This window comes from Delphinus delphis, chromosome 3 (assembly GCF_949987515.2).
Source record: "Delphinus delphis chromosome 3, mDelDel1.2, whole genome shotgun sequence".
Taxonomy (NCBI): domain Eukaryota; kingdom Metazoa; phylum Chordata; class Mammalia; order Artiodactyla; family Delphinidae; genus Delphinus; species Delphinus delphis.
Window position 1 is genome coordinate 111317079 of NC_082685.1, and position 26337 is coordinate 111343415.

The following is a 26337-nucleotide window of genomic DNA, read 5'->3' on the forward strand; positions in this document are numbered from 1 at the left end:
TTGTACAAAGCTCTTCTTAAAACTAAAAAGTTAATACATTTTGAAGAAATTTCCAAGCAAAAGCCTACACGATCTTCTAGAATTATTTTCTAGACTATGAAAAACATGCATCAGGAAGAGCTGATCAAGTAAGGATCCTTATAATGACATGTAAATCCAAGCACGTAACTGAAGAACTTTAATATCTTTAAGAGGATGACTAACAGTTCAAGAGCCAACAGTGTTTAAAATTAGGGGCCTCGTGAGTGTGATATTTGAGCTAAAAACTCAAATACAGGAGACGACGTTATTTGCCAGAGAAATTTTGAGGGAGAATTCTCAACAGAACCTACCTTCAGTAGTCCTCAAAACTGGCTCACAATAAAATCATCAGAAGTGCTAAAGCAAAAACAAAAAACGCAAGTGCCCTATGAGAGATTAGAGCCCTAACAGATACAGTAATAAAGTTCTCCAGGTCCTTCTAATATGCATTCAGGGTAGAGAACCCTGTTCTTTAAGGGTTTTTTCCATACTCCTTCATTTTATAAACCAAGACTACATTTTGAGAAGAATATGCTCCTAGGCCAGGTTCCACAGGTTCTAGTCTACCAGAGTAGAAAGCTAGTCCTATTCAGAATCACCTAATTCAAATGACAATCATACAAATATTCATGGTACAGTTCCAGACGAACATCTCTTTGTAAGAAAACATCACCCTGTATTACCATGAAACTAACATGTATATCAAAAAACCTCTCCTGTTTAAAGAACTGTAGTAATTTTAACATATTAGAGGGGTTATTAGCAATTTAATTTGTAGAACTATCATGGTAATTTTCAATTACTAGGAATATTCCTTCCTGTTTTAATAAACTTGCTAAATTCTAAATAAAACACTAACAGCTTATTTTATATAAGTTTAACCAATCAACTAAAAAGAAACCATAATTGAAATATAAATCCTACTTAATTTCCATTTTAATATTTTAAAGTAGTCCAATTAAGAATAGTCTTACTGTTCTAGAATCCGAAAATGGATTGTATTCATCAAGTCCTGGTGGGACATTTCTTGTCACTTGTGTAACTGATGGGTCCTGGAATAAAATTCAAAGGAGAAAAAAAAGATTACTTATCCTTTAAGATACAATTATGATATTTACAAAGCATTTGCTTTATCTGTCCTTTTGGTCACGCAGCAAAGCTAACAGAGGAAAATAAAGAAGATTATCAGATTTACTCAGTCCCACTTCCAGAAAGTTGAAATTTAAACCTACAGCCCTCACACTCTCAAAGAAAAACAAATGAAAACTGGGTTAAATGCAAATCAGCTGCTAGCTATTATTTAAAGAATGAAAATAGACCACCTCATAACAGCTGTGTGGAACCGATTGCACAGGGCATCTCAGCAAATCTTGAGTAAACCCATCCTTTCCTCTGGGTTCCACAAAGAGTTCACATTCCCCTTTTTTAAAAAAATAATATCTTCAGTTTTCCCCACTGCAGATTTAAGTACCACGATACAAATCAATGTCATGTACAGGCAACATCTAGAGCATTCAAGATTAAGCACCTCTTATTTGTTTTATTCTACTACAGTACTTCCCCATGACTGTATTTATTGTTCCACATGATCCTAGACTGTCTCCCTCTTCCAAGTATAATATATTACCACATTATCCCAGCTTTTCAAATCTTAGTACTAGGCTTTCATATAAGTAACTAAATCACAAAATCCTAGTTATTCTATTTCTCTTGACTGTGAAAGTAAGACACAAATATAATGACCATCTCAACAAAATCAACTACATAATTAATGTGAAAGCCATTTGCAAACCATAATATACAGCCTCATCAGCCTTCATATCCCTAGTCTCAAACTTTCACATTCACCAGAATCAAATAAAACAGAGATTGCTGCACCCCACTCCCAGAGTTTCTGATTCAGTAGGTCCGGGGTGGGACCTGAGAATCTGTACTTCTAACAAGTTCCCAGGTGATGCTGCTGGTCTGGGGACCATTGCTCCCTTGTCTACACTGTACATTGTCCACTCCATCTTCCTCAACACAGTCATCAAAGTTACCTTTCAAAAATGTAAAGCTAATCTTGCCACTCCCCTCCTCCAATCCCTCTCCTCTGCCCATTATCCATTTCAGATTTTTAGAGACTCAACTATAAAATATACATTCCTCAAAATGAGATACAAAGTTTCCAACTAGCCCCTGCCTACCTTTCCAGCCTTATCAACTCTCTTATAACCACCCTCACACCCTGCCAGTCCTTTCCTTTAACCAAACAAAACAAGCTACTGGGCTTCCCTGGTGGCGCAGTGGTTAAGAATCTGCCTGCCAATGCAGGGGACATGGGTTCGAGCCCTGGTCCGGGAAGATCCCACATGCCATAGAGTAACTAAGCCCGTGCGCCACAAATACTGAGCCTGCAGGCCACAACTACTGAAGCCCACGTGCCTAGAGTCCGTGCTCCACAACAAAAGAAGCCACCACAATGAGAAGGCTGCGCACCGCAACGAAGAGTAACACCGGTTCCCACTAGTGAAAGCCCACGTGCAGCAACAAAGACCCAACACGGCCAAAAATTAATTAGTTAATATTAAAAAACAACAAGCTACTATATAAAGAGCCTCGAACTTGGCAATAAGCAATTGGTAAGTATAAATTAAAAGTACAGCAGAGATGAAAAAGTCTTTAGGCCTGCTCAACAATAAAATGGGAAGGAGGCAAAAAAATCACTCTACCTCCTCTCAGGGTTACCCTCCCCAGTTTATTCAAAAATGAGTAGGAAGATTATCAAGAGGGAATGTATGCATCAGGGGGAAAATTAAGAAAATAGAAACATGAATATTTTAATCAAATTTTTAATCAAGATGGCATTGTTGTGCTTAAATTTAGAAGTGGGCTCAGGGTCAAGAAGTGGAGACCTAGCAAATCCAGATGGTCCAGCTGCAGTCACGTCACAACGCCCAGCCCACCACAACCCACCACAAAACCAGGCAACCTGTGAATGCTCAGACACCATATTCTTCCTTGGCATTGCTTCCTCTGGCAGTAATACTCTTCCAGGCAGGTTCAGCCTAGCAATCTCCTCCTCTTCCTTAAAGACTCAACCCAAAGACTACCTCATATGCTAACCAATAATCTTCCTGATACCTTCCTGATATCCAAGTCACTCCATCCCAATCTCAATGCTCCCACAGAACTTGGTATTTATCTCCATCAGCATTTATTTCACTGAACCATGATGATTTTCACGCAAGTCTTTTTTCCCAAATTAGACTGTGACATCTCTGAATACAAGAAATATGTAAATAGGTCCTTTTTATTTAATCATACATGAGAGGTAACACTGTTTCTTGAGTGATTATTATTACGACCTCTGGGGGGGGGGAATCCAGAATAATTATTTGCAACAGTAGCAGCAGTAATAACCAAGAATACTTCCTTAAAAATTAACATAAATATGAAGTTAATTCAAAAAGTTTAAGTGAAAAGATGTTTAATTAATGTTTACTCTCACTCATAAGAAGAGAAACACTAATTAAAACTACGGCTGACCCCTCAACAACACAGGGGTTAGAGGTACCAACCCTCGGCTCAGTCAAAACTCCTTGTATAAGTTATAGTTGGCCCTCCCTATACTCCACATCCATGGTTCCGCATTCATAGATTCAATCAAGCACAGATTGTGTAGTGCTATAAAATTTACTATTAAAAAAATCCACATATAAGCGGACCCACAAAGTTCAAACCTGTGTTGTTCAAGAGTCAATTGGATGCTGATGTAATCATTTCTCACGTATCAGATTAGCAAAAATCCAAAAGTCTGACATACTCTGTTGACAAAGCTGTAAGGAAATAAGGATTCTCACACATTCCTGATAGGAACAGAAACTGTTACAACCTCTATGGAGGGAAAGTTGGCAAGTGCTAGCAAAACTACATCTGCTTTTAAACTATGACCCGCAATCTCATTTCTAGGAATTTATTCCAAAGATATACTGCAAAATACTATTTGTAATAGCAAAGAATGGAAGCAAACTAAATGTCTATCAATAGAAGATGGCAGAATAAACTACAATACATCTATATGACAAAGTCCTATGCAGCTGAGTATTATGCAGTTGTAAAGTGGTGTAAGATCTACATGCTATGGAATAGTGAAAAAGTAAAGTGCAGAATAGTGTAAATATAATGTTGCCTTTTATCCACAAAGGAAGATAAAAATGAATGTGTCTTTATTTTTTAAAAAGAATAAACCAAAAACAAACAAAAATGATTGCCTATAGGGAGAGGAAGAGAACAGTGAGCAGACAGCATAAACTTGGAAGCTAGACTTCTCTGAATGTACCGTCTTTTACAGTTTTTCCTTTGGAACCATGAAAATGTTTTCCACAATTACAGAAGAAAATTAATTCAAAAAGAAAAAAGGGGGGAGGCAAAATGTAGGGTCGGAAAGATGGATCCTGCTTAGCCAACATTCATGCAATCAATGTCATTCTCTCAATGCCACTTAAGTACAATGAGTTCCAACTTTCATACTACAAATACATATATCCAATTATCAAGTGTCCTAAAATTCAAATTCACATTAAATTCTTTTTTTCTCTAATCCTACATAAGGTACAACTTAGTTCTAAAGAGGCCTAAAATGAAATCATTCTTCCAATTTTCTACTTGTGACTACAATAATTTAAATGATCTTGTTTCCTTTTAGATTCTAGAAAAGTTTAATCCAGGCTGAAAGTTAACTGGCAGTTTGCCAAAATCACTGTCTCAAGTAAACTGAGTTCAATTCTAGTCGGTCTGGAATTTCCCCTAACATAGTATTAGGTGACCAAGCAGCAGACTATATGCCAAGAATGATCTAGCCAAGAATGATTTAGGGGGCTTCCCTGGTGGCGCAGTGGTTGAGAATCTGCCTGCCAATACAGGGGACACGGGTTCGATCCCTCGTCTGGGAAGATCCCACACGCCGTGGAGCAACTGGGCCCGTGAGCCACAACTACTGAGCCTGCACGTATGGAGCCTGTGCTCCACAACAAGAGAGGCCGCGACAGTGAGAGGCCCGCGCACCGCGATGAAGAGTGGCCCCCGCTCGCCGCAACGAGAGAAAGCCCTCGCACAGAAACGAAGACCCAACACAACCAAAAATAAATAAATTAATTAAAAAAAAAAAAAACTCACTCACTAAAAAGAAAAAAGAATGATTTAGGAAGATAAAGAACTGATATCTCTGAATTATCACATAATTAACATTTCAAATTAGTTTTTAATAAATGTAAACAGTGTTGAGGGAGCTATACTCTCTAAACTGGGAGAAAACTAACAAAGCTGATGATTTAAGTAATAATGAATGACCTTTCAATGCCTATTAAGTATTGAGCACTTATTTACATTATTTCCAACCCTTTCTATGATCCTCCCTGGTGGATGGTATTGTCCCATTTTTCAGAAAAAGAAGCTATGGCCTTAAAAAAGAAACTTCCTCAAGGTTAAGTAGCATATATCTGAGATAAACTACGAAGCCAGGACTTCTAATGCCTATATATACTCTTTCCATCAGATATACAAAAAACAGTTTACCACAATCATAACTTTATCCAGAGAAGACACTGGTTGAGCTCGTTGCTTATTGATTCTAAAACTTTAGCAGGAAAATCTCACTTCCTCTCCAACACAATCAAAATGAAATTGTTGTAACTGTTAAGTTGGTTGCTTCTATGACAGTGGTTCTCAAACTTCACAAGCACTGGAATCACCTGGAGGACTTGTTAAAACCCAAACTGCTGAGGCCCACTCTGAACATACCTTGATGTGCAGGATGGTGGCTGAGAATTTGCATTTCTACCAAGGAAAGCATTCTGACCTGGTCTTATTTTATTGACTTAGAGGAATGTACTAGACTTCTGTATTTTACTAACTTTCAAGAATCAAGACATTCTTTAGAGTTTAAATATCCTTTTTGGACCTGACTATCCATAAAGTTATGTCATTTAGTCAAGCCGGGGCTATTCTGCTAACCCTTTAGTAAGCAACTTAACTCCATGGTCATGTTTCATTAAAAATCAAGATGCATTAAAGAAATAAATGTTTTTTCAAAGAAGAGAATAAGCAAATATTTTACATCTAGCATAATTAGCTCTTTTCTATCTTTAATCCAAGTTTCTTTACCAAACCCTCCAGGGTTGTGCACCTTCACTGTATTTCAACTGATTTCCTCCATCATGCTTTATATGTGGGACTTTCTCAATCACTGCCACATATAACCACAGGAAGAGTCCAACCTGGCAAGAAAGTACTTTCACCTTCTGCTAGACATGAGGACATTCATTCAATAATAGTTTCTGCAGGGAACTAAGATCCTGCATGCCACCTGGCTCAGCCAAAAATAATAATAATAATGGTTTCCTCAATAAATATTTCTTGTGAATAACTCCAGTCTCTTCTCTGTATATATATATATATATATATATATATATATATATATATATATCTATCACCCTCAAGCTAAACAGTAGGCTAAAAACCAAGCCTACATGGATGACTGTGTACAACTGTACATTATGTATCCACTTACTGTATCTGCTAACACTTAATAGGTTTGGGTTTCAAAATTAACATTCAAAACTTTGTGTCTTAGGTACTCGTTCTAAAGCAGAAAAGAGGACTAGGTCTAGGAATTAGGAACTCTGGGTTCGCTGGAAATGACTAGCCTCTGCAACCTTAAGCAAGTCACCTAAACTCTCAATTGTCTCATATGTAAAATAGGAGAAATATGATAGATGACTGCCCTGGTCAGTTGCAGCTCTGAAATGTTATGCTATAGACTACAAGTCTTTTATTGTTTGGAAAGGTGACTGCCTGTATTCAACCCTCCCCACTCCACTAATGAAAAGCTGTAAACATTGAACAGGCACTTCATATTTCAACGTGACTCCGTTTTTTCATCAGTAAAATGCATCACATAGCTCATGAGCTACTACATGTAAAATGCTTAATACAGTTCCTGCACATGGAAAACACTTGTGTGATAGCTAAGGCTGTTATCATTATTACCAACAAAATAGGATCAAACAGAAAAAGCTGTCCATTTTTGATTAACTGAGGTATCAAAAACGTACAGACCATCCTATGTAATGAATAGGCCAAAAAACAACCACAGCCACCTTCTGAAGAAAGCAATCAGAGTTCTCCACCTAGCCTTGTGTCATGTGACCCCAATAGCTTAGCTACATGTGAAAGGATGAAGAATGGGCCTCTGTGCCAACGGCAGCCATTTTTAGAACTGGACATGAGGGAGCCTAGCAGACCCCAACAGAAGTGACTCTATATTGGATAATAACTAATCAATCCAATTAGAGCCTATTTGAATATGAGACATAAAGATTGTACTATAATCAGTAGCAGCAGCAGCAGATGACACTAGTTCATGGTATAAAAAAAGACAAATAGAAGCTAAGTCATAAGAACATGACCAGAAAAGCGGCAGTAGGTTCAGCACCTGAGGGGAATGGCATTTACTAGAGTTGCCAGTGAGTCACCAAAGCAAAAAGAGGGCCAAGGGAGTTACTGCTCTTCTAGTTGATGAGGAATGACTGGTGTTAGAGGAGTTTTCACATGTTCCTATAGATCCTCAGAAGGGCCTCAGGAAGAAGGGAAAAGGAGGAGGAAGTGTCAGAGGGGCAGAAGAGGGGAAAAATGCTGGCAGAGATCAGCCCCCTAACCTTCACTTGAATCAGTGAAGCTCAATTTTTATGTTTTATAAATATTGATTTCACCTGAAAATGGTTTCCACTGCTTGGCAGGAGGGAGGTAAAGGGCAGGGGCTATGGATTGAGTAAACACCTTGTTAGCTCTCAGAAACTGTTTCATCACAGCTGCAGAGATCCACTGTGTTGGGCTTCCTTCCCTCCCCAAGAATCCGAAACAAACAGACCTCCATCACCTGAGGTAACCTGAGTGCATCTCCATGCCTTAAAACCAGAACAGGTGGAACCAATGTTCTTTGCCATTTTGTATTCCATTAAAACTTTATGGAAAAACAGTTTATTGCCATTAACTACATTTAAATAAAATCTTCTGGGTGAGAAAGATTTTAATAAGTATAAATATTTTCTGATGCCTAGTATACACACTGATCGCAAACATACTTACTGATCCAAAACTGCTGCTCAATCACTTTTTTTTACTCAAGTATAGTTGATTTACAATGTGTCAATTTCTGTACAAAGTGATCTAGTTACACATATATATATTCTTTTTTTAATATTCTTTTCCATTATGATTTAGCATAGGATACTGAATATAGTTCTCTGTGCTATACAGTAGGACCTTGTTTTTTATCCATTCCATATATAATAGCTTACATCTGCTAATCCCAACCTCCCACTCCATCCCTCTCCCAACCCCCTCCCCCTTTGCAACCACAAGTCTGTTCTCTATCACTTCTTCATTTAACTCTAATTTCACCTTCTCTCCCTTCCAATTTAAAAGAGAGAGAGGAGAGTACAACTCTAATTTATCCTTTATTTTTCGTAGTGATAGATATTCCCCACAGTTCTAAAGTTTAAGCCAACTTGACAAAACCTATTTTAAAAACAACAACAACAACAAACTTCTCTTTATATACAAGTTTCATCTCTTTCCCATCTTTTCTCAGAATCACCCTATCAGTTACCCTTTTCTCTCACATGTTCATCTGCTTCCTCTCAACAGGATGCCTCACATCTACATTTCAAGTCTCAATCATCTTTAAAATGCACACAAGCAAAGAAAACCAAAAGCATTCCTTCAATCACTCTCAAGCTACTATCAGCCCCCTTCTTTCTTTCCACTTCTCCAACTCCCAACCCACACTCCCTCCCATTAGTTGCCAGTATTTCTCATATGTAAACTGCAATGGCCTTCTTACTGTTCCCCCCAATCTTCTGACCCCTTCCCCAACGTATTCTTCACAGTGATCCAGGATGAGCTTCTCAAAATACAATCTCATGTCACACCTACAGATTTGATGAATGTGAAGAGAACATATATTAAGTTTGGTTTATGCTCTCAATAATCGAAGAGCATATTTTGGGCCTATGAAAATTTACGAATCTTTGGGAATGGACGATGAATAACTGGTAAAATCATTTATTGGGATAGAGATTGCAAAGATGGGTAAATTCTTACCATCCACATAAATGACTGCTAAGGCACGAAGACAAGCTTTAAACCAGTGATAACCACTGACATTTTTATCAAACACAGCTAAAGCCCACTACCGCTGTAATATTATATTTTACCCACGTAGACCTTTGCCATATAACGTAGTGGCCACTAGCCACATGTAGCTCTTGAAATATATCTAGTCCAAATTGAAATGTGCTGGAAGTATAAAACATACCATGTTTTTGACTTCAAAGCACAAAACAATGTAAAATATCAATAACTGTTATGTTGATTATGTGTTGAAAGATATTTTGTATATACAGGGTTAACTATATTATTAAAATTAATTTCACCTGATTTTTTTCCATATGGCTACTGCAAAATTTTAAATTACATGTGGCACAAATATTTGCATTCTACAGTGCTGATCTAGTCCTTATAATTTATTCAAGAATGGCTAATAATTTCACTTTCATCCATTTGGGCAAATTCAGTATGTTACAAAAAGGAAAACTCAGACTTAAAGCTAAATTCCCTCGAAGTTTTTCAAAATACAAAAGATGACAAGAGACCTGATCAGAAGTTTTCCAGGCCAACGTTCTTATACAACACGGTAGCAGACTTTCACCATACTTTTTCACTTTCTTCACACTTTTTCACGATACCAGAAGACAATAATTTAAATATTTTTTAAAATTCAGAAAAAAAATGAATATTTACAATTCTATCAAGGAAACCTATGGGAAATTGAAGACAGCTAAAGCCAAGACAGACTGAAGGAGAGAGAAAGAATTCATCTAGTTTAGCACAATACTAGATTTTTTTTAATTATCTTATGTAATCCTCAGATCACCCCTATGACTTAGATTCTATATCCTTTCTTTCACTGCTGAGAATACTAGCTCAGAGATATTTAATTTGCCCAAAGTCATATAGTTAACAAGTGACATGGTCAAGATTCAATTTCAAATCTGACTCCAAAGACCAAGTTTTTAGAAGAAAATCTGATAAAGAATACAAATTTATGTTTCAAACAATATGTCTTCAAAAGAAAAAGGCTGAATTAAACACTGCATTGTTCCACAAAACTTAATCAAAATACTCAATAGCTCTGCTTAATCCAATCAATATTACACACTAGACTAGGCAACTTGATTAAACGAGAAAAGTCCCAAACTAGGGACTATGAGAGGTACTACCTTCAGAGAGTAAAATTTTTTTCCTACTCTATACTTCTCAAAGCTATTGTAATCATATGAATTTAAAACACACTGAGAATTTCAAGGGGGGAGGGGGAACTACTACAAGAAGCCATTAAAAATCTCCGCAAGACTCTAAAACAACATTTAGCAAAACTTCTATAACTCATTATAAAGAGTGCTTAATAATCACTAGGAATTATTCAATAAATCATGATGTTGAAAAATTAATATTCATTGTCACTGCAAGTCATGACAATCTTAACTCAAACCTGAGAGACTCAAAACTAATTTTTCATGGACCAGATCTCTCCTTAGTAAATTAGAAACAACTGAAGCAAACACACCCAAGCAGATTTACCTCATAAGTGCAACTTAAAAGTTAACAAACCACACCTTAAATTGCAATTTTTGTCCATGTTAACACCAGCATTAAGTGCCAAAAAAAAATTATTTCCCTATCTAGCCCCTCTACATTCTCAAGGAAGAATTCTTTGGAAACAAAACATAATTTCTGAACATAATATAATATGGTGAAAATTTCATCCAGATAATTAATGATCTATGGAAGGGACTTAAATAATATAGAAAGCAAGAAACTCTAGTTTCTTAGCCCACAGTGAAAATGAAATTAAGAGATCTGGTGCTTTCTATTCTATATTATATTGTGTATATATATGTTCTATTTTATATTGCCAACAGCACTCTGAGCAGTTGCTTTAAGAAATCCTCTATCCTTATTAAAGCCATTCATGGAATAGTTTTCATCCAAGTTCTGTAATTCCTGACTAAACTTGGAACTATTAACTTCTGTGTCTGAATTTTCCCATCTATAAGATGAGGGAGGCAAACTATAACAACACCTAAGCTTTCTGCCTCAGACTCTGCATTCAGGGGAACTGAGGCTACAATACCGACCAATTCTTTCTCCTTCAAAGCACTTAATCACACATTATGTCTCCCAACTCAAGTGTGGATCTTTAACATCAGGGACTTCTTCATCTCTGTATTCCTAGTGACTATCACAGTGTCTGATTCACTTTCAGTACTCCATAAATTTTTGGCTAAATAAATAATGTACTCTTGTTCCATTTTCAATGATAATAACCTCTTAAAGACAACTGAATTTGAAACTGTTTAATCCCTAATACAGCAATTACACAAAAACTTTAAGTAACTATAAAGACCTTATCAAACCGGCAAATACTACAGTTTAAATATAATGGTGATAAAGACTGAGAATATGCTTGGCCTGTTTTTCAAATTATGCCACTGGATCCACATTAACCATCTAACCAAAATAACAGAAAATAGTCCACTGGCAAAAGAATTAGCAAATGCCATGAGATATCACTAAAGTAAAGGGGTCCTACAATTCCAAACTGCATATTTATTATGTGGCACCATTTTTGAGCTACGTGAATTACATGAAAGCCAGACAAAAAAAGACAATATGTCTAAAGATAGAGCAGTGGCTAGAAACCTGAACAAATGACTTCTTAAACCAACAGGGTAAAGAACTGAACATTAAGATAGTAGCAAAGTGTCCTACATCTATAATAAATCCTTAAGAAAGGTTTTAAAAGTTAAGTAACTTTAGAGAACTGACATCTCTGACCATATACAAAAATTAACTCAGAATGAATCAAAGCCCAAAATATATGCACTAAAATTATAAAACTCTTAGAAGAAAACACAGGAGTAAATCTTCATGACCTTGGGTTAGACAATGTCTTCTTAGATATAACACCAAAAGCACAAGCAACAGAAGAAAAAAACCGATAATTAGACTTCAGCAAAATTTAAAACTTTCCTGCTATAAAGTACACCATCAAGAAAATAAAAAGACAACCTACAAAATTGGAGAAAATTTTCACATATATTTGATAAGTACCCTGTATCTAGAATATATATAAAAAAACTTTACCTCAGTAATAAAAAGACAACAATTTTTAAATGGGCAAAGGATCTGAATAGACATTTCTCTAAAGAAAATGTCCAAATGGCCACTAAGCACATGAAAAGACACTCAGCATCACTAGCCATCAGGGAAATGCAAATCAAAACCATAATGAGATACCACTTCATACTACTAGAATAGCTATAATAAAAAAGATAGTATTGGCAAGGATGTCAAAAAACTAGAATCCTTACACTCTCCTGGTAAGAATGTAAAATGGTACAGCCATTTTGGAAAATACTTTGGCAATTACCAAATGACCTAGCAATTCCACTCCTAGGTATACATCCATACGTCCACTTGTAAAAAACTTGTACAAATATTCATAGCAGCATGATTCCTAACAGGCAAAAGTTAGAAACAACCCAAATTTATATTAACTGACAAATGTACAGATAAAATGTAGTATACCCATGCAATGGAATTATAATTTGACAATAAAATGAAGTCCTGATACATGCTATAATATGGATGAACCTTAAACACACGATGCTATATGAAAGCTACCAGTCATAAAGACTACATACTGTATGATTCCATTTGTATGAAATGTCCAGAAAGAATATTAGTGGCTGCCTAGTGCTGGAGAAGTTGGGAGGGAAATGTGGAATGGCTGCTAAAGGGTATGGGGTTTCTTTTTGGGGTGATGAAAATGTTCAAAAATTGATAGTAGTAATGACTGCACAACTGTGAAAATACTAAAAATCACTAAATTGTACCCGTTAAATTGGTGAACTGTATGGTAATATGAATTATATCTCAAAGTTGTGTTTTAAAAAGATAATCAAAAAAAATAATCAGATGTAACATTTCTTGGAAGAAATGTTGCCAACCAGCTATAAATCCATGTCTTCAAAATCTAAGTACCAAATCGCTCACTGCCCTCATTAAATAGAGAAATGCTCATTAGGAAAGTAAAAAGGGATGGGGTACGGGGATTGGCAAACGGGGACTACAATGACACCAGAGTTTGAATACTTACAAACTGGATACTTTAGTTTAGCATTCTGTTATATGGAATCATGAAAATTTCTTCTGAAATTTGAGAAATTGGGTAGCTAAAAGAGCTAGGCGCCCCAATACTAATGCACAGACATGAAAAAAAAAGGCTGATCACAAAGAACAGGAAAATATTGGTCATATGTCTGTTCAACTGACTGCCAAGCTCAAATGACCACTAATGAATGAGCCACTGAACTAATATCCTAAGGATGGGAGGACATCCCTTATTTCCAATAAACTCTCAAGAGATTTCTGCAACAAAAAGTTTATCATACATAGTGGTTCTCCACCAAGATTAATGAGTTTTCTGTCATTCATATTAAATACTGAAATAGCAAAACAATTACCGCTAAATGTGGCAAGCAAAGACCTGTGAAAAAATTTTTAAAAGTCTTAGTATTTTGGTCATATTATAGGCAGTCAACTTTTTTTTTAACATCTTTATTGGAGTATATTTGCTTTACAATGGTGTGTTAGTTTCTGCTGTATAACAGGGTGAATCAGCTATACATATACATATGTCCCCATATCTCCTCCCTCTTGTGTCTCCCTCCCACCCTCCCTATCCCACCCCTCTAGGTGGACACAAAGCACCACCGAGCTGATCTCCCTGTGCTATGTGGGGCTTCCCACTAGCTAGCTACTTTACATTTGGTAGTGTATATATGTCCATACCACTCTCTCACTTCGTCCCAGCTTACCCTTCCCCTTCCCCGTCCATTCTCTACATCTGCATCTTTATTCCTGTCCTGCCCCTAGGTTCTTCAGAACCTTTTTTTTTTTTTTTTACATTCCATATATATGCGTTAGCATACAGTATTTTTCTCTTTCTGACTTACTTCACTCTGTATGACAGACTCCAGGTCCATCCACCTCACTACAAATAACTCAATTTCATTTCTTTTTATAGCTGAGTAATATTCCATTGTATATATGTGCCACATCTTCTTTATCCATTCATCTGTCGATGGACACTTAGCTTGCTTCCATCTCCTGGCTACTGTAAATAGAGCTGCAATGAACACTGTAGTACGTGACTCTTTTTGAATTATGGTTTTCTCAGGGTATATGCCCAGTAGTGAGATTGCTGGGTCATATGGTAGTTCTATTTGTAGTTTTTTAAGGAACCTCCATACTGTTCTCCATAGTGGTTGTATCAATTTACATTCCCACCAGCAGTGCAATACGGTTCCCTTTTCCCCACAACCTCTCCAGCATTTATTGTTTGTAGATTTTTTGATGATAGCCATTCTGACTGGTGTGAGGTGATAACCTCATTGTAGTTTTGATTTGCATTTCTCTAACGATTAGTGATGTTGAGCATCCTTTCATGTGTTTGTTGGCAATACAATACATTTTGGAGAAATGTCTATTTAAGTCTTCTGCCCATTTTTGGACTGAGTTGTTTGTTTTTTTTGATATTGAGCTGCATGAGCTGCGGCAGTCAACTTTTAAATGTAGTTTTTCCATCTCAGAGTAAACATATGCTTTACAGAACATTTATCTATTTATTTATTTATTTATTTTTGGCTGTGTTGTGTCTTCATTGCTGTGCACGGGCTTTCTCTAGTTGCAGAGAGCGGGGGCTACTCTTCATCACAGTGCGCAGGCTTCTCACTGCAGTGGCTTCTCTTGTTGCATGAGCTCTAGGCGTTGGCTTCAGTAGTTGTGGCTTGTGGGCTCCGGAGCACAGGCTCAGTAGTTGTGGCACACGGGCTTAGTTGCTCCACGGCATGTGGGATCTTCCCGGACCAAGGCCCGAACCTGTGTCCCCTGCACTGACGGCAGATTCTTAACCACTGAGCCACCAGGGAAGCCCCAAAACATTTTCTTATGAAATGATTTCTGGCTAAATGACCTACTCTTGTTAACTTAGTGGTTAAGCTCTTCAGACCAGTAATTAAAATCATACCACCAAATCCAAATCTACAACAATATATCCATGGGGAGAAAATGTTCAGAGTTCCAACTGTGACACCAGGGATTCATCTCCTGCTAGCTTCCCATGATGTCAAAAAGCAATCATAATCACAACTTTAAAAAATATTAGACTCAAATATAATAAAAAGAACACTAGATATCCTTTTCAAAAACCATCAACATTAAACAACCAAGTGTACAACTTTCCAACATTTAAACAACGTTTACATCACAAGGTGATTTGTCATAAAAATAAAATGAGCTCTCATTATTATTACCCTCAGTTCAAGTTGTGATATATAATAGCTTCTAAAATCCCCACACTTTGTAAGACAACCAGTAATTTCTATGTTTTGTTTTTGTTGCTATTTGTTAATACCAAAAGTTTAAAAGTTAATCAAAATTAGAGTCTGCCTTAGGAAACATAGGCAATTTAGGGACAAAATAAACGAGAAGAATAAATAATCACATGTTGCAACCAAAGATAATCTTGCACCATAATTTATTTCCCTTATCTGTTATATTAAGAGCTTCCCATCTTTGTCTTAATCCAAAAGCTAAACTTCTGGAACTATAAGAAATGTAAAAAAATAAAAAAATAAATACTGAAGGCAGAAAAATTAAGCAATTTGCCTAAGGTCACCTAGCTAGGAGGCGAACAAGCAAATCTAGGCTGCCTGGTTCCAAAGCCACCCTTTTACCAACTCCCCTGGGCCACCTCTGTAAACTTCATTAACTTCTTCCTCTAAGCCCCCAGCACCAGGCTAAGAACACAGAAATGTTTGTCTGCAATATATATAGCTCACGGAATATTTTCTTATGGACTCAACTCTAAATGGTGGTTAAGTTCCCCCTGAGATTCAAATATAAACATTTCCATAAAATTTTTTTTAATCAAGTAGAAAAAGCATGTAACACTTCTTTGAAGCTTAGGGAATACATTAATTTACATTTTTATAATATGCCACTTACTTGTAAGCAATTCACTAAAATTTATGACTATTTGAGATGCCAAAAATTAGGTATGCTAGGCCATAAATAAAACCACAAGACTGGCTAAATCAACCACAAGAAGCATCAACAGCTTCGGGAAAATTGCTAAATGGTAGTAAAATTACACTAGTACACCAGCCCCTGCCGTGACTGGCCCATATTCTTGATGCTTTTTTCCTATCACCTACCACCTTCCACATATATTCCTCATCACTATATGAGAATTCTAACCACCATTGGAGGGTTCCCACAGATAAAATGACTGCCAGTAGCATATATACAACTCTGCCTTTGATTATTTCTCTTGAACAAAGTGGAAACATCCAGTATTTGTTGTGTACATATTGTTTTTTCTATGATGTGCATTGTTTTGGTTGTGTTTGATAAGAAAAAATCTTTACTAGCTACATATACTAAATCACTTGCATTCAAATGTCTGATTTTTCTTCTATTAACAATCAATTTAGAATTATAATGCATACCTATCACAAATCCTTTCTTCCTAGTCTGATCTCACCAATACTCAAAATGCACTACACTTTATAATATACACTTATTTGCTTTATTCTTTTAAGAGGTTCCAACAGTTCTGCTGACATGCAAAAAAAAATTCACTAATTCATCTGTACTCTGTAAAATAAATAGAAGTGTCTCTTTTAAAGAAAAGGAAAAGTATCAAGTTGGTAATATTGATGTATTTAGAATTACATTCTAAAAACAAGTATAAAACCCACTATTACACTTTTTTTTTTTTAAGTTTTGAAACAAGCAGAGATTAGAAGGAGTTGCAACACTAGCTCTGGCAATTTGGGAAGCTGGGAGAGCTAATATATATACTCTAGGGACTTCAGCAGGTATTTGGGAGCCATTTTGCATGAAATATGAAGGGCTTTTTAAACTAAAATATTTCATTTCTTTTGCAAGAACACAGATTAAGAATAGAGATTTTTCAACGAGGGTGCCAAGACCATTCAAAGGAGAAAGAACAGTCTGTTCAACAAATGGTGTTGGAACAACTGGATATCCACATTCAAAAGAATGAAGTTCGACCTTACTTCACACCCTATACAAAAATTAACTCAAAATGAATCATAAAGCTAAAATTAAGAGCTAAAACTATAAAGCTCTTGGAAGAAAACACAGGGGTAAATGTTCATTACCTCAGGTTTGGCAAAGGATTCTTGGATATAATATCAAAACAAAAGCCACTAAATATAGATAATTTGACCTTAATCAGAATTTAGAACTTTTGTGCTTCAAAGGACATCAATAAGAAAGTAAAAAAGTAATCGACAAAATGGGAGCAAATATTTGTAAATCGTATATCTGGATAAAGGACTTATATCCAAAATATATTTTAAAAAATCATTTATAACTCAATACTAAAAAGACAAATAACCGAATTTTAAAATGGGCAAAGGATCTGAATAGACATTTCTCCAAAGATGACATACAAATGGCCAATAAGCACATAAAATATGTTCGACATCATACAGTCATCAGGGGAATGCAAATCAAAACCAAAATTAGATACTTCACACTCACTAGGATGGCTACAATTATTAACAGGTAACAACAAATGTTGACTAGGATGTAGAGAATGCGGAACCCTCATACACTGCTGGCGGGAATATAAAATGGTGCAGCCACTTTGGAAAACTGTCTGGCAGTTCCTCAAATGATTCGACATTGTTACCAGAAGACCCAGAGATGTTACTCCTAGTTATATACCCAACAGAAATGAAAACAAGTGTTCAAACAAAAACTTGTATACAGATGTTTATAGCACCATTATTCATAATAGTCAAAAGGTGGAAACAACCCAAACGTCCATCAACTGATGAACTGGCATTACTAATTCTTATAAGCACCCCATGCCAAACGCCAGGGAGGAGATTATTGAGATTGCTATCTGCATACACACTTACAAGGATTTCTTGTGGCATTTCTTGCACAGGGAAGACACTTGGTACAAAGTCAAATCCAACCAACCTCCACACCGTCTTTTATGCCCATACCTATTAAAAGTTGGGAAATTTCCTTCTTGTGACTTAAAAACATCCCATAGCGTTTGCACTTTCATTACCACCAAAAACTAAGTACAACTTTAATTATATCACGTAGACCTCTTCTATCATTTTTATCTGCATTCGGTCTAAATACAGGTCTTTTTCTTTTTTCATAAATTTATTTATTTTTGGCTGCGTTGGGTCTTCGTTGCTGCACGCAGGCCTTCTCTAGTTGCTGTGAGCAGGGCTACTCTTCGTTGTGGTGCACAGGCTTCTCATGGCAGCTTGTCTTTGATGTGGAGCACAGGCTCTAGGCACGCAGACTTCAGTAGTTGTAGCACATGGACTCAGTAGTTGTGGCTCGCAGGCTCTAGAGCACAGGGTCAGGAGTTGTGGTGCCCAGACTTAGTTGCACTGTGGTATGTGGGATCTTCCCAGACCAGGGCTCAAACTCATGTCCCCTGCATTGGCAGGTGGATTCTTAACCACTGCACAACCAGGGAAGTCCCTAAATACAGGTCTGATTCTTTTTTTTTTTTGACTGCATTGGGTCTTCATTGCTGCGCGCAGCTTTCTCTTTGTTGCACAGGCTTCTCAGTGCGGTGGCTTCTCTTGTTGTGGAGCACGGGCTCTAGGTGCGCGGGCTTCAGCAGTTGTGGCTCGTGGGCTCTAGAGCGCAGGCTCAGTAGTTGTGGTGCATGGACGTAGTTGCTTCACGGCATGTGGGATCTTCCCCGACCACAGATCGAACCCATATCCCCAGCATTGGCAGGCAGATTCTTAACCACTGCGCCACCAGGGAAGTCCCTACAGGTTTGATTCTATCACTATTTGGGCAAGAAGATATTGCTTTGCATTTACCTTTAGGCAATTCTGGTTGAAAGAAACAGACTCTGCACACAGAAAGAAGGATGCCAGGTTTCACAGAGGCTGGAATTCTTCAAAACATGGCAATATCTCTTGTAGTGCAAGAGCAGCTCGAATAAGGGACTGGAATTCTATAAAATGACCAGAAGCCCTGGTCAGACGATTCCTACTCTAGTGCTTCATGATTTGCATGATAGATAATTTGGCTCTTTCCTCATGTCTTTCCGTGGTTATTCCCGCTACAACTACCTGACTTTTTCTCTGTGCTCTCACAGAGAAAGATAGCTCCTGAGAAAGATAGCTCAGTTAACTATCACTGTTCTCGTTGGGGCAAAGTTTTTGGACCAAGCGATCTTATCTGCTCCTGATCAGCTCAAAGATTGGCTTCTGCTTGATAAGATCAGTCAGCTAAGACCAGCATGGCAAGTATCACACAGTAAAGGACATGATCACCTATGTGTAAGTAATCACTTCAGGCTGCTCCCTCAGTAGATGCTGGGGCTCAGAGCATAGCATCCTAGAACATAAACCCTCTTCTCTTGAGATGATCAGACTCAATTCCAATATCCAGTAGATTAAAACATGAGAGAATTTACGCATTCACAAAACGGTCCATAAGGGTACAAAAATGTAACAATTAGAGAGTTTTAAAGTAGAAAAAGAACTTGAGACACAAATCTCTTGCCTTAGCATCTGTGATAGGTCATTGAAATTCTGTTTGAATTCCTTCAAGTGCTGGGGAACTCCATACCAAAAGAGCATTATCAGGCTATTCTAATAGATTTTTTTAAATCTTTATGTTAGGACAAAATCTATTTTCATATAAACTCTGCCAATTGGCCTTTTTTTCCTGAAGCAAGAACACATTTATTCATTCAACCAACTAAGAACCCTTCAAGCATCTGTATATCTCAAACTTCGCTTTAGCCTTCTGTAGACTAAACCCATTGAGTAAACTTAATTTTCCTAGGACTTGATTCCAGACCCATGGTCATTCTGTCTTCTTCTTGGGAACAACCTATCTTGTTCAAACCAGTCTTCAAATACGCACTGGGAACTGAAGACAATATTCACTGGATGGACAAGAACAGAATATTGTAGATTCATTTTTAAGAACTGGTCACTAACTTCATTAATCCAATATATATTTTCAGGAACTACATAACACTGTGATTCATATTAAGAAAATATCCAGTAAGTTTCCTGGATCTGCATTCGACACTAGTAAATATTAACTGCACTCCAAAAAACCTTTCTGGTTGCGGGGACGGGGTGGGGGGCAACATCAGCAAAAGAACAGTTTACATTCAAAATTTTCACACTCACCATCATTTCTTTTACAATTATTGTAAAAGCCAAGGACCAAAATAAAACATGCTCAAACACTAGTTTTGTCTTTCAGCATTTGTGAGAGGTACCCCACCCACACTAGCAGCCTCCCATTGTACCTGCCTGGGAGCTTACACTGCCGTAGGAGATACTCAATCTAGACAAAAGGTTTTCACATATCTTAAGAGCGTTGATCCAGGGCTTCCCTGGTGGCGCAGTGGTTGAGAGTCTGCCTGCCGATGCAGGGGACACGGGTTCGTGCCCCGGTCCGGGAAGATCCCACATGCCGCGGAGCGGCTGGGCCCGTGAGCCATGGCCGCTGAGCCTGCGCGTCCGGAGCCTGTGCTCCGCAACGGGAGAGGCCACAGCAGTGAGAGGCCCGCGTACCGCAAAAAAAAAAAAAAAAAGAGCGTCGATCCATAGCACCCTGACACTATACCCTAAATAAAGAAGACCGTCTCAAAGAGAATTACAGATGTGTTTTAAGCGATAATTTGAATCTATATAAGATTAACAAATTGCTAAGAGAGTTGTACCAGCCTGGACTAAAAGAAACAGAGATATTTCAAATTGAAAAGAGGTTTCTGGGCTCCCAATTTTCAATGGGAAGGAAGCAGACTGAAAATACTACTCCAGTTACAAACTGGAGTAATTTACAGAAGAGAAGGACTTCTCAGAGGGTAGAGCCAAAAGCAGAAGAAAATAAGATTAGAAAAAGACTTCCAAGGTAGTAGAACTGGGCCCTAATCAAAGAACTCTCATTGCCCCCAAAGTAGGGGACCCTGACTAATGAGCCTGGCTGGATTTCAGACCTGCTGTTTGTACCAGCGACTGCTACATGCCTCCCACTCCTCCATTTGATGGGAGTTCTATTGAGGTTATCCTGTACCTGTCTCACCATTTTACACTGGGTTTATCTTTTCAGTTCCTAGGTCTATATCAAGAGGGACAGAGTTCCTTTCATCAAGATGTGAAGTCTAATCCTCCCACTCCTTTTCTGAAGCTGGGCTGGTTTTGTGGCTTGTTTCGACTAAAAGAATGTAGTGGAAGCGAACTGACTCAAGAAGCCTTGTGGCTTTCACTCATCTTCTTGGAACACTACTACCACCACGTAAAAAGCCCAGGCTATTCCTAGGAAAGACCACATGAAAGAGCACCAATCGCTGCCCCCACTGACAGCCCCAGGTAACTGGCAGGTAGTTGAGCGAGGACATCTTAAACCATCCCACTCTAGTCAAGCTGCTGGATGACTGAAGCCACATGAGTGACTCTAGACAATAACATTTAAAAACAAACTGTCCAGCTAAATGTAGCTCAAATAACAAAATACTGAGCAAGTAATTTTTGTTTCAAGCCACTACATTTTGGGATTACAGTCAATCGTCCCTTGCTATAAGCAGGGTATTGGTTCCAGGAGCCCCCTTGGATACCAAAATCCTCAGATGCTCAAGTCCCTTATATAAACTGGTGTAATGCAGTCGGCCTCCATATCTGCGGATTTTGCATGTATTTGTTACACAGCAATAGGTAACTGAAACAGAGGTAAATAAAATAATGATGCATCTTAATTTGATAAAATATAATCAGCAGCTCAATGGACTCTTTTTAAAAATATCAACCTGAGGAAAAGACAGTGGGAACTCATGCAGTTCACATGACCATAAAATACCACAGACCATAAATTACTACCGCTATGTTCCAGATTAATGCTGAAAGATAAAGAAAAAATCCTTTCCTGTTGCTATCCAATCTCCAGTCTTAAAATTTTAAATGGCTAAGGGAAGAGTGGCATCCACTTTATTGTAAATGAAAACAAAACGGGTAACATCCTTGAATTATGGGTCTCTTTTTTTTTTTTTGGCTGCGTTGGGTCTTTGTCGCTGCGTGCGGGCTTTCTCTAGTTGCAGCGAGCGGGGGCCTCTCATTGCGGTGGCTTCTCTTGTTGCAGAGCATGGACTCTAGGCCTGCGGGCTTCAGTAGTTGTGGCTTGCGGGCTCTAGGGCACAGTCTCAGTAGTTGTGGTGCACAGGCTTAGTTGCTCCGCGGCATGCGGGATCTTCCCAGACCAGGGCTTGAACCCGTGTCCCCTGCATTGGCAGGTGGATTCGTAACCACTGTACCACCAGGGAAGCCCATGGGTCTCTTTTTAAGACAAAGTTTTCAATTTTCAACTTCAACTAAACTGTTAGGATACCACTGATATTACTGCAACTAAAGATACCACTGATATTACTGCAACTAAAAAGATAAATAAGAACACTGAATTGTACTCCAATTTAAGTAGATTATTTCAATAGAGAATTAATGTTTGAGGCCAAAATAAAATGGACAGTTGCTCAATTTTAATATAGAGTTCTTTTATTAGGGAGGAAGCATGTGAAGTGACAAAGCACTAGGATTCAGACAACCTGGGTCTACTCTTAGTAGGGTGACCTAGGGCAAACCACTTAATTATTTTTAGCCTTGATTCCTCAACTATGACCCTCCAAACAGCTACTATTAGCACTCTAGAAGATTCAAAGGTAACATGAACTTCACCAAATTAATAAGCTAAGAATAATATCATCAACTATAATTAAATACAGTTCCTTGAATTCCTATTAATACTACCTATTATTATCTAATTAAAGGCACCATGCATTGAGCACTGATAACACACTAAATGTATGTTCACCTAATCCTATTAACAATCCTATGGAGAAGGTACTATTGATATTATTCTATTCTACATAATAGTAAACTAAAGGTATAGAGAGGCTAAGTAACTTTCCAAGGTTTCACAGCTGGTCAGTGACAAAGCCAAGATTAAATGCAGTTTTGGGTTTTTTGTTTGTTTGTTTGTTTTAACTCTTGAGCCAAAACTTTTAAATACTACATGAGAGCCTCAAGTCCAAGCTCCAACCACAAGACAAGAATTTTGGTGAAAGAAATGCAAACAGAGAATATATAGTGCCATCAGCAACTGACTAGGAATCAGGTGACCTAAATTCCAATGCCAATTCTGCACTACCTACGCCTCGATGTAAGACAATGGGCAAGTTAGCAACGGAAATCAAATAGTTTTTAATTAAGTAGAAATTAGGATGGTTGCCAAATGTGAAATATATATTTTGAAAATACAAACTTTATTTTTGAATACTGAAATATTTCAAATATTGAAAATAAGAACAGATTTGAGAAGAAAGATGACGATAAGGTAACACAAAGATGCACCTGAGAACTTTTTATATGTAAGTAGAGAGGACCAGAAATGCTATTTCAAGAATCACATTTACATAGAAGGAAACCAACAGTAGAAAGAAGAAAGAATATGCTATAAATGTAAAGCTTTACTTTGAGAGGAGGAAGGGCAGCTGAATTTAAGTAGAAAAATCAAAGGTCAGATACACAATGCTCTGACAGTCACTGAAAATAGGGAAAGATCATAAACAGAAACGTGTACAACCAAGTCTTCTTTAGGCCTAAATTATCCATCCTTTGAGGCATTTTATGAACCTAAATAATCACTGTCCTCTGAATGCACCCACTTATAAAGAACAAAAAAGTTTATAATTTTATGCCACAATGAGTATTTAAAGCTACTTTTGGGTTTAGAATTATTACAGCAACCTTCTGTACAGCAGAAGAGGAAAGTGTCATGGCAACATTACTTGTCACAAAAAAGCAGTCTGGGCTAAGAAGCCGACAATGTCTCGCCCTAACAAGAGAACTAGCTACGTAAATTAAGCCAGGAAATGGAATGACAGAAAACAGCCAAACTGTCAGATGCTGAATAAACAGCACCAATGAATTATTTGAATTAGGAAGAGCTAACAGGTTCTTAATGTTATAACCTCAAAATATTCTAAAATAATACCCGTTTGGCAAGTGATGAGATGTCTCTTTAGAATGTTTATGATTTAAGAATAATCCGATTTTCCACAACATGGGATGATGGAATACTAAACTTCTGGGGGGAAAAAATTCTACTCAAAGTATAACCATATCATCTTTAAAACCTAAAAGTTTCAGGCCAGGTGTAGAGAATTTTCTTAAGTGCTATTAGAGGCAAAGGAATAGCTGACTGAGTCTATTCTACATTTCTACAGTGAGTCAAGCTGTCAATAATAATCAGAATTATTTACTTAAGATAATCCTCCATGAAATTAACAGGCAAACGATCAGAAGAGGGATGTTTTTCCTTTTCTAGAATTCTTAATAAGAGATAAAACCAGGAGTAAAAGAAGAGATGTAAATTCAACAAGCCAGAAGTGACCCTTGTAGGACCACAAATTAAAGTTACTATTGTACCTAACCAGGAGAAATTAACCAACTTCGAGCAACAGAAACAAATTACACGTGCTAAACAACAGCACTCATTAAGAAACCTGGAGTGGTACTTTTTAAGGTATTTATATAGACGTTGCATTAACTTAGGCGCAGATAATGAACACCTTAGTCGTCTTCCTTTGCCGGTTTCTATGCCAAGCCCTCTCGAAGCTGGGATCCAAAAGGTATACTCCAAGAAACAAAGCAGCTCATGTGGGAAATGGTATCCTCATACAGCCCAGAGAACAGCTGACGCACAAGGAGCTTGGAAAATATCCCGTCGTTTACCTTACTAAGAGCGGTTAGGAAGGAAGATGATCGTCCACGTGCACTATTGTTTCCAGGTGTGTTTATTTATATTTAACTTACGCTTTGTTATCAGTACCCTCAACCTCAGGCAAATGGTGGGGAGGAGGGGTGGCAGCGCCGCTGGTGGCACCTAGGCGCAACGCAAGTTTAAAAATTAAAAACAAAATCTTTTATTTTTAATTGCAGCGTACTCGGTGCCCTCACCTCTCCTCCACATCTCTGCCATCACCCACGCAGCTCCTCTCAGCGCCGCCTCGGGTCCCCATGACAACCCCTCCCAAGGGTGAGCCCCCCTCCGCCGCGTCCCGGCCCCCGCCCCTGCCCGGCCAGCCACACTTACCTGACAGGTGACAACTCCACCTGCTCTAGGCTCTCACTCTCCCCGCTCCCGAGAGGCGGGCCGGGAACCCCGAAGCCCCGGGAACCCTCACTCCCGAGCCAGGGCACGACCCTCTCCAGTCGGGGACGCGGGGAGGGCCGGCCGTATGGGGAGCTCGGTAGGTTCCACTCCGACCCCAAAACGAGTGACGCGTGGGCCGGAGCGCGACCCCGCCGAGGGGTGCGGCGGCCCCGAGCCCCTGTCTTAAGGGGCTGAAGGGGGCCGAGTGGCGGGCGCGAAGGAACTTGTCGGTTTAAACAAACAACGACGCGTCACGGTGGCGGGAGATGCTGGGGACGACGCTCACCTTGAAAGGGTTGTTGAGATCCGGGTCTGCAAACGGGTTACTATCAAAATCCGACATCTCGCGCTCGGCGTCACCCACCCGACCCAGGCGCAGAGAGAGACAGAGAGGAGGCGAGGCCGCCGCCCCCCTGCGCGCTCACGTCGCCGCCGCAGCCGCCGCCGCCGCCGAGCAGATCCGGGTGCAGCTCGCGAGGCCACCCAGCCGGCCGTGCCACTGAGCATGCCCGGTGCGACGGGCTGCCGGACGCCGGCGCCGCTCCTAGTTCGCCATCCCGTTCCTCCGAGCCGCACTCCAGCACTCCGGGCTTTAAGTACGACCGAGTAGGAACTAGGGGCGGAGGAAGCTGGGAACAGTGGAAGAAGCGCGGAGGTGTTCTGTGTTAAGCGCATTTGGATGAGCGGAGCGTCCGGCTGGACTTGGTTGTGTTATCGATTTAAAATCGGCGCCGTGTGGCCAAGCATGAGTTACGGGAGAGGTGGCACTTTGTTGGCAAGAAAGACGTACACTGAGACCACTTCCCCAGGTTGGGAAGGCTGCTTGGGACGCAGGCTGCACACCTGGGGAAGGAGTGGCAGCTTAACTGGGCTCAGAGGCGCGGAGACCTAGAGAAG

The 26337-nt window shown here is 38.8% G+C and overlaps 1 protein-coding gene across 2 annotated transcripts in view; it reads right to left on the reverse strand.

Moving 5' to 3' along the window:
* Positions 1–25907, reverse strand: part of SCAMP1 (secretory carrier membrane protein 1) — a 115608-nt gene extending 89701 nt beyond the window's left edge. For both annotated transcript variants that reach the window (XM_060009256.1, XM_060009257.1), the window contains exons 1-2: positions 25727–25907; positions 996–1073 (exon numbers count right to left, since the gene is read on the reverse strand). In XM_060009256.1, coding sequence (XP_059865239.1) covers positions 996–1073; positions 25727–25783 — 135 coding nt within the window. In that variant the 5' untranslated portion in view covers positions 25784–25907. The remainder of the gene's footprint in view (positions 1–995; positions 1074–25726) is intronic.
* Positions 25908–26337: the final 430 nt, after the last annotated feature.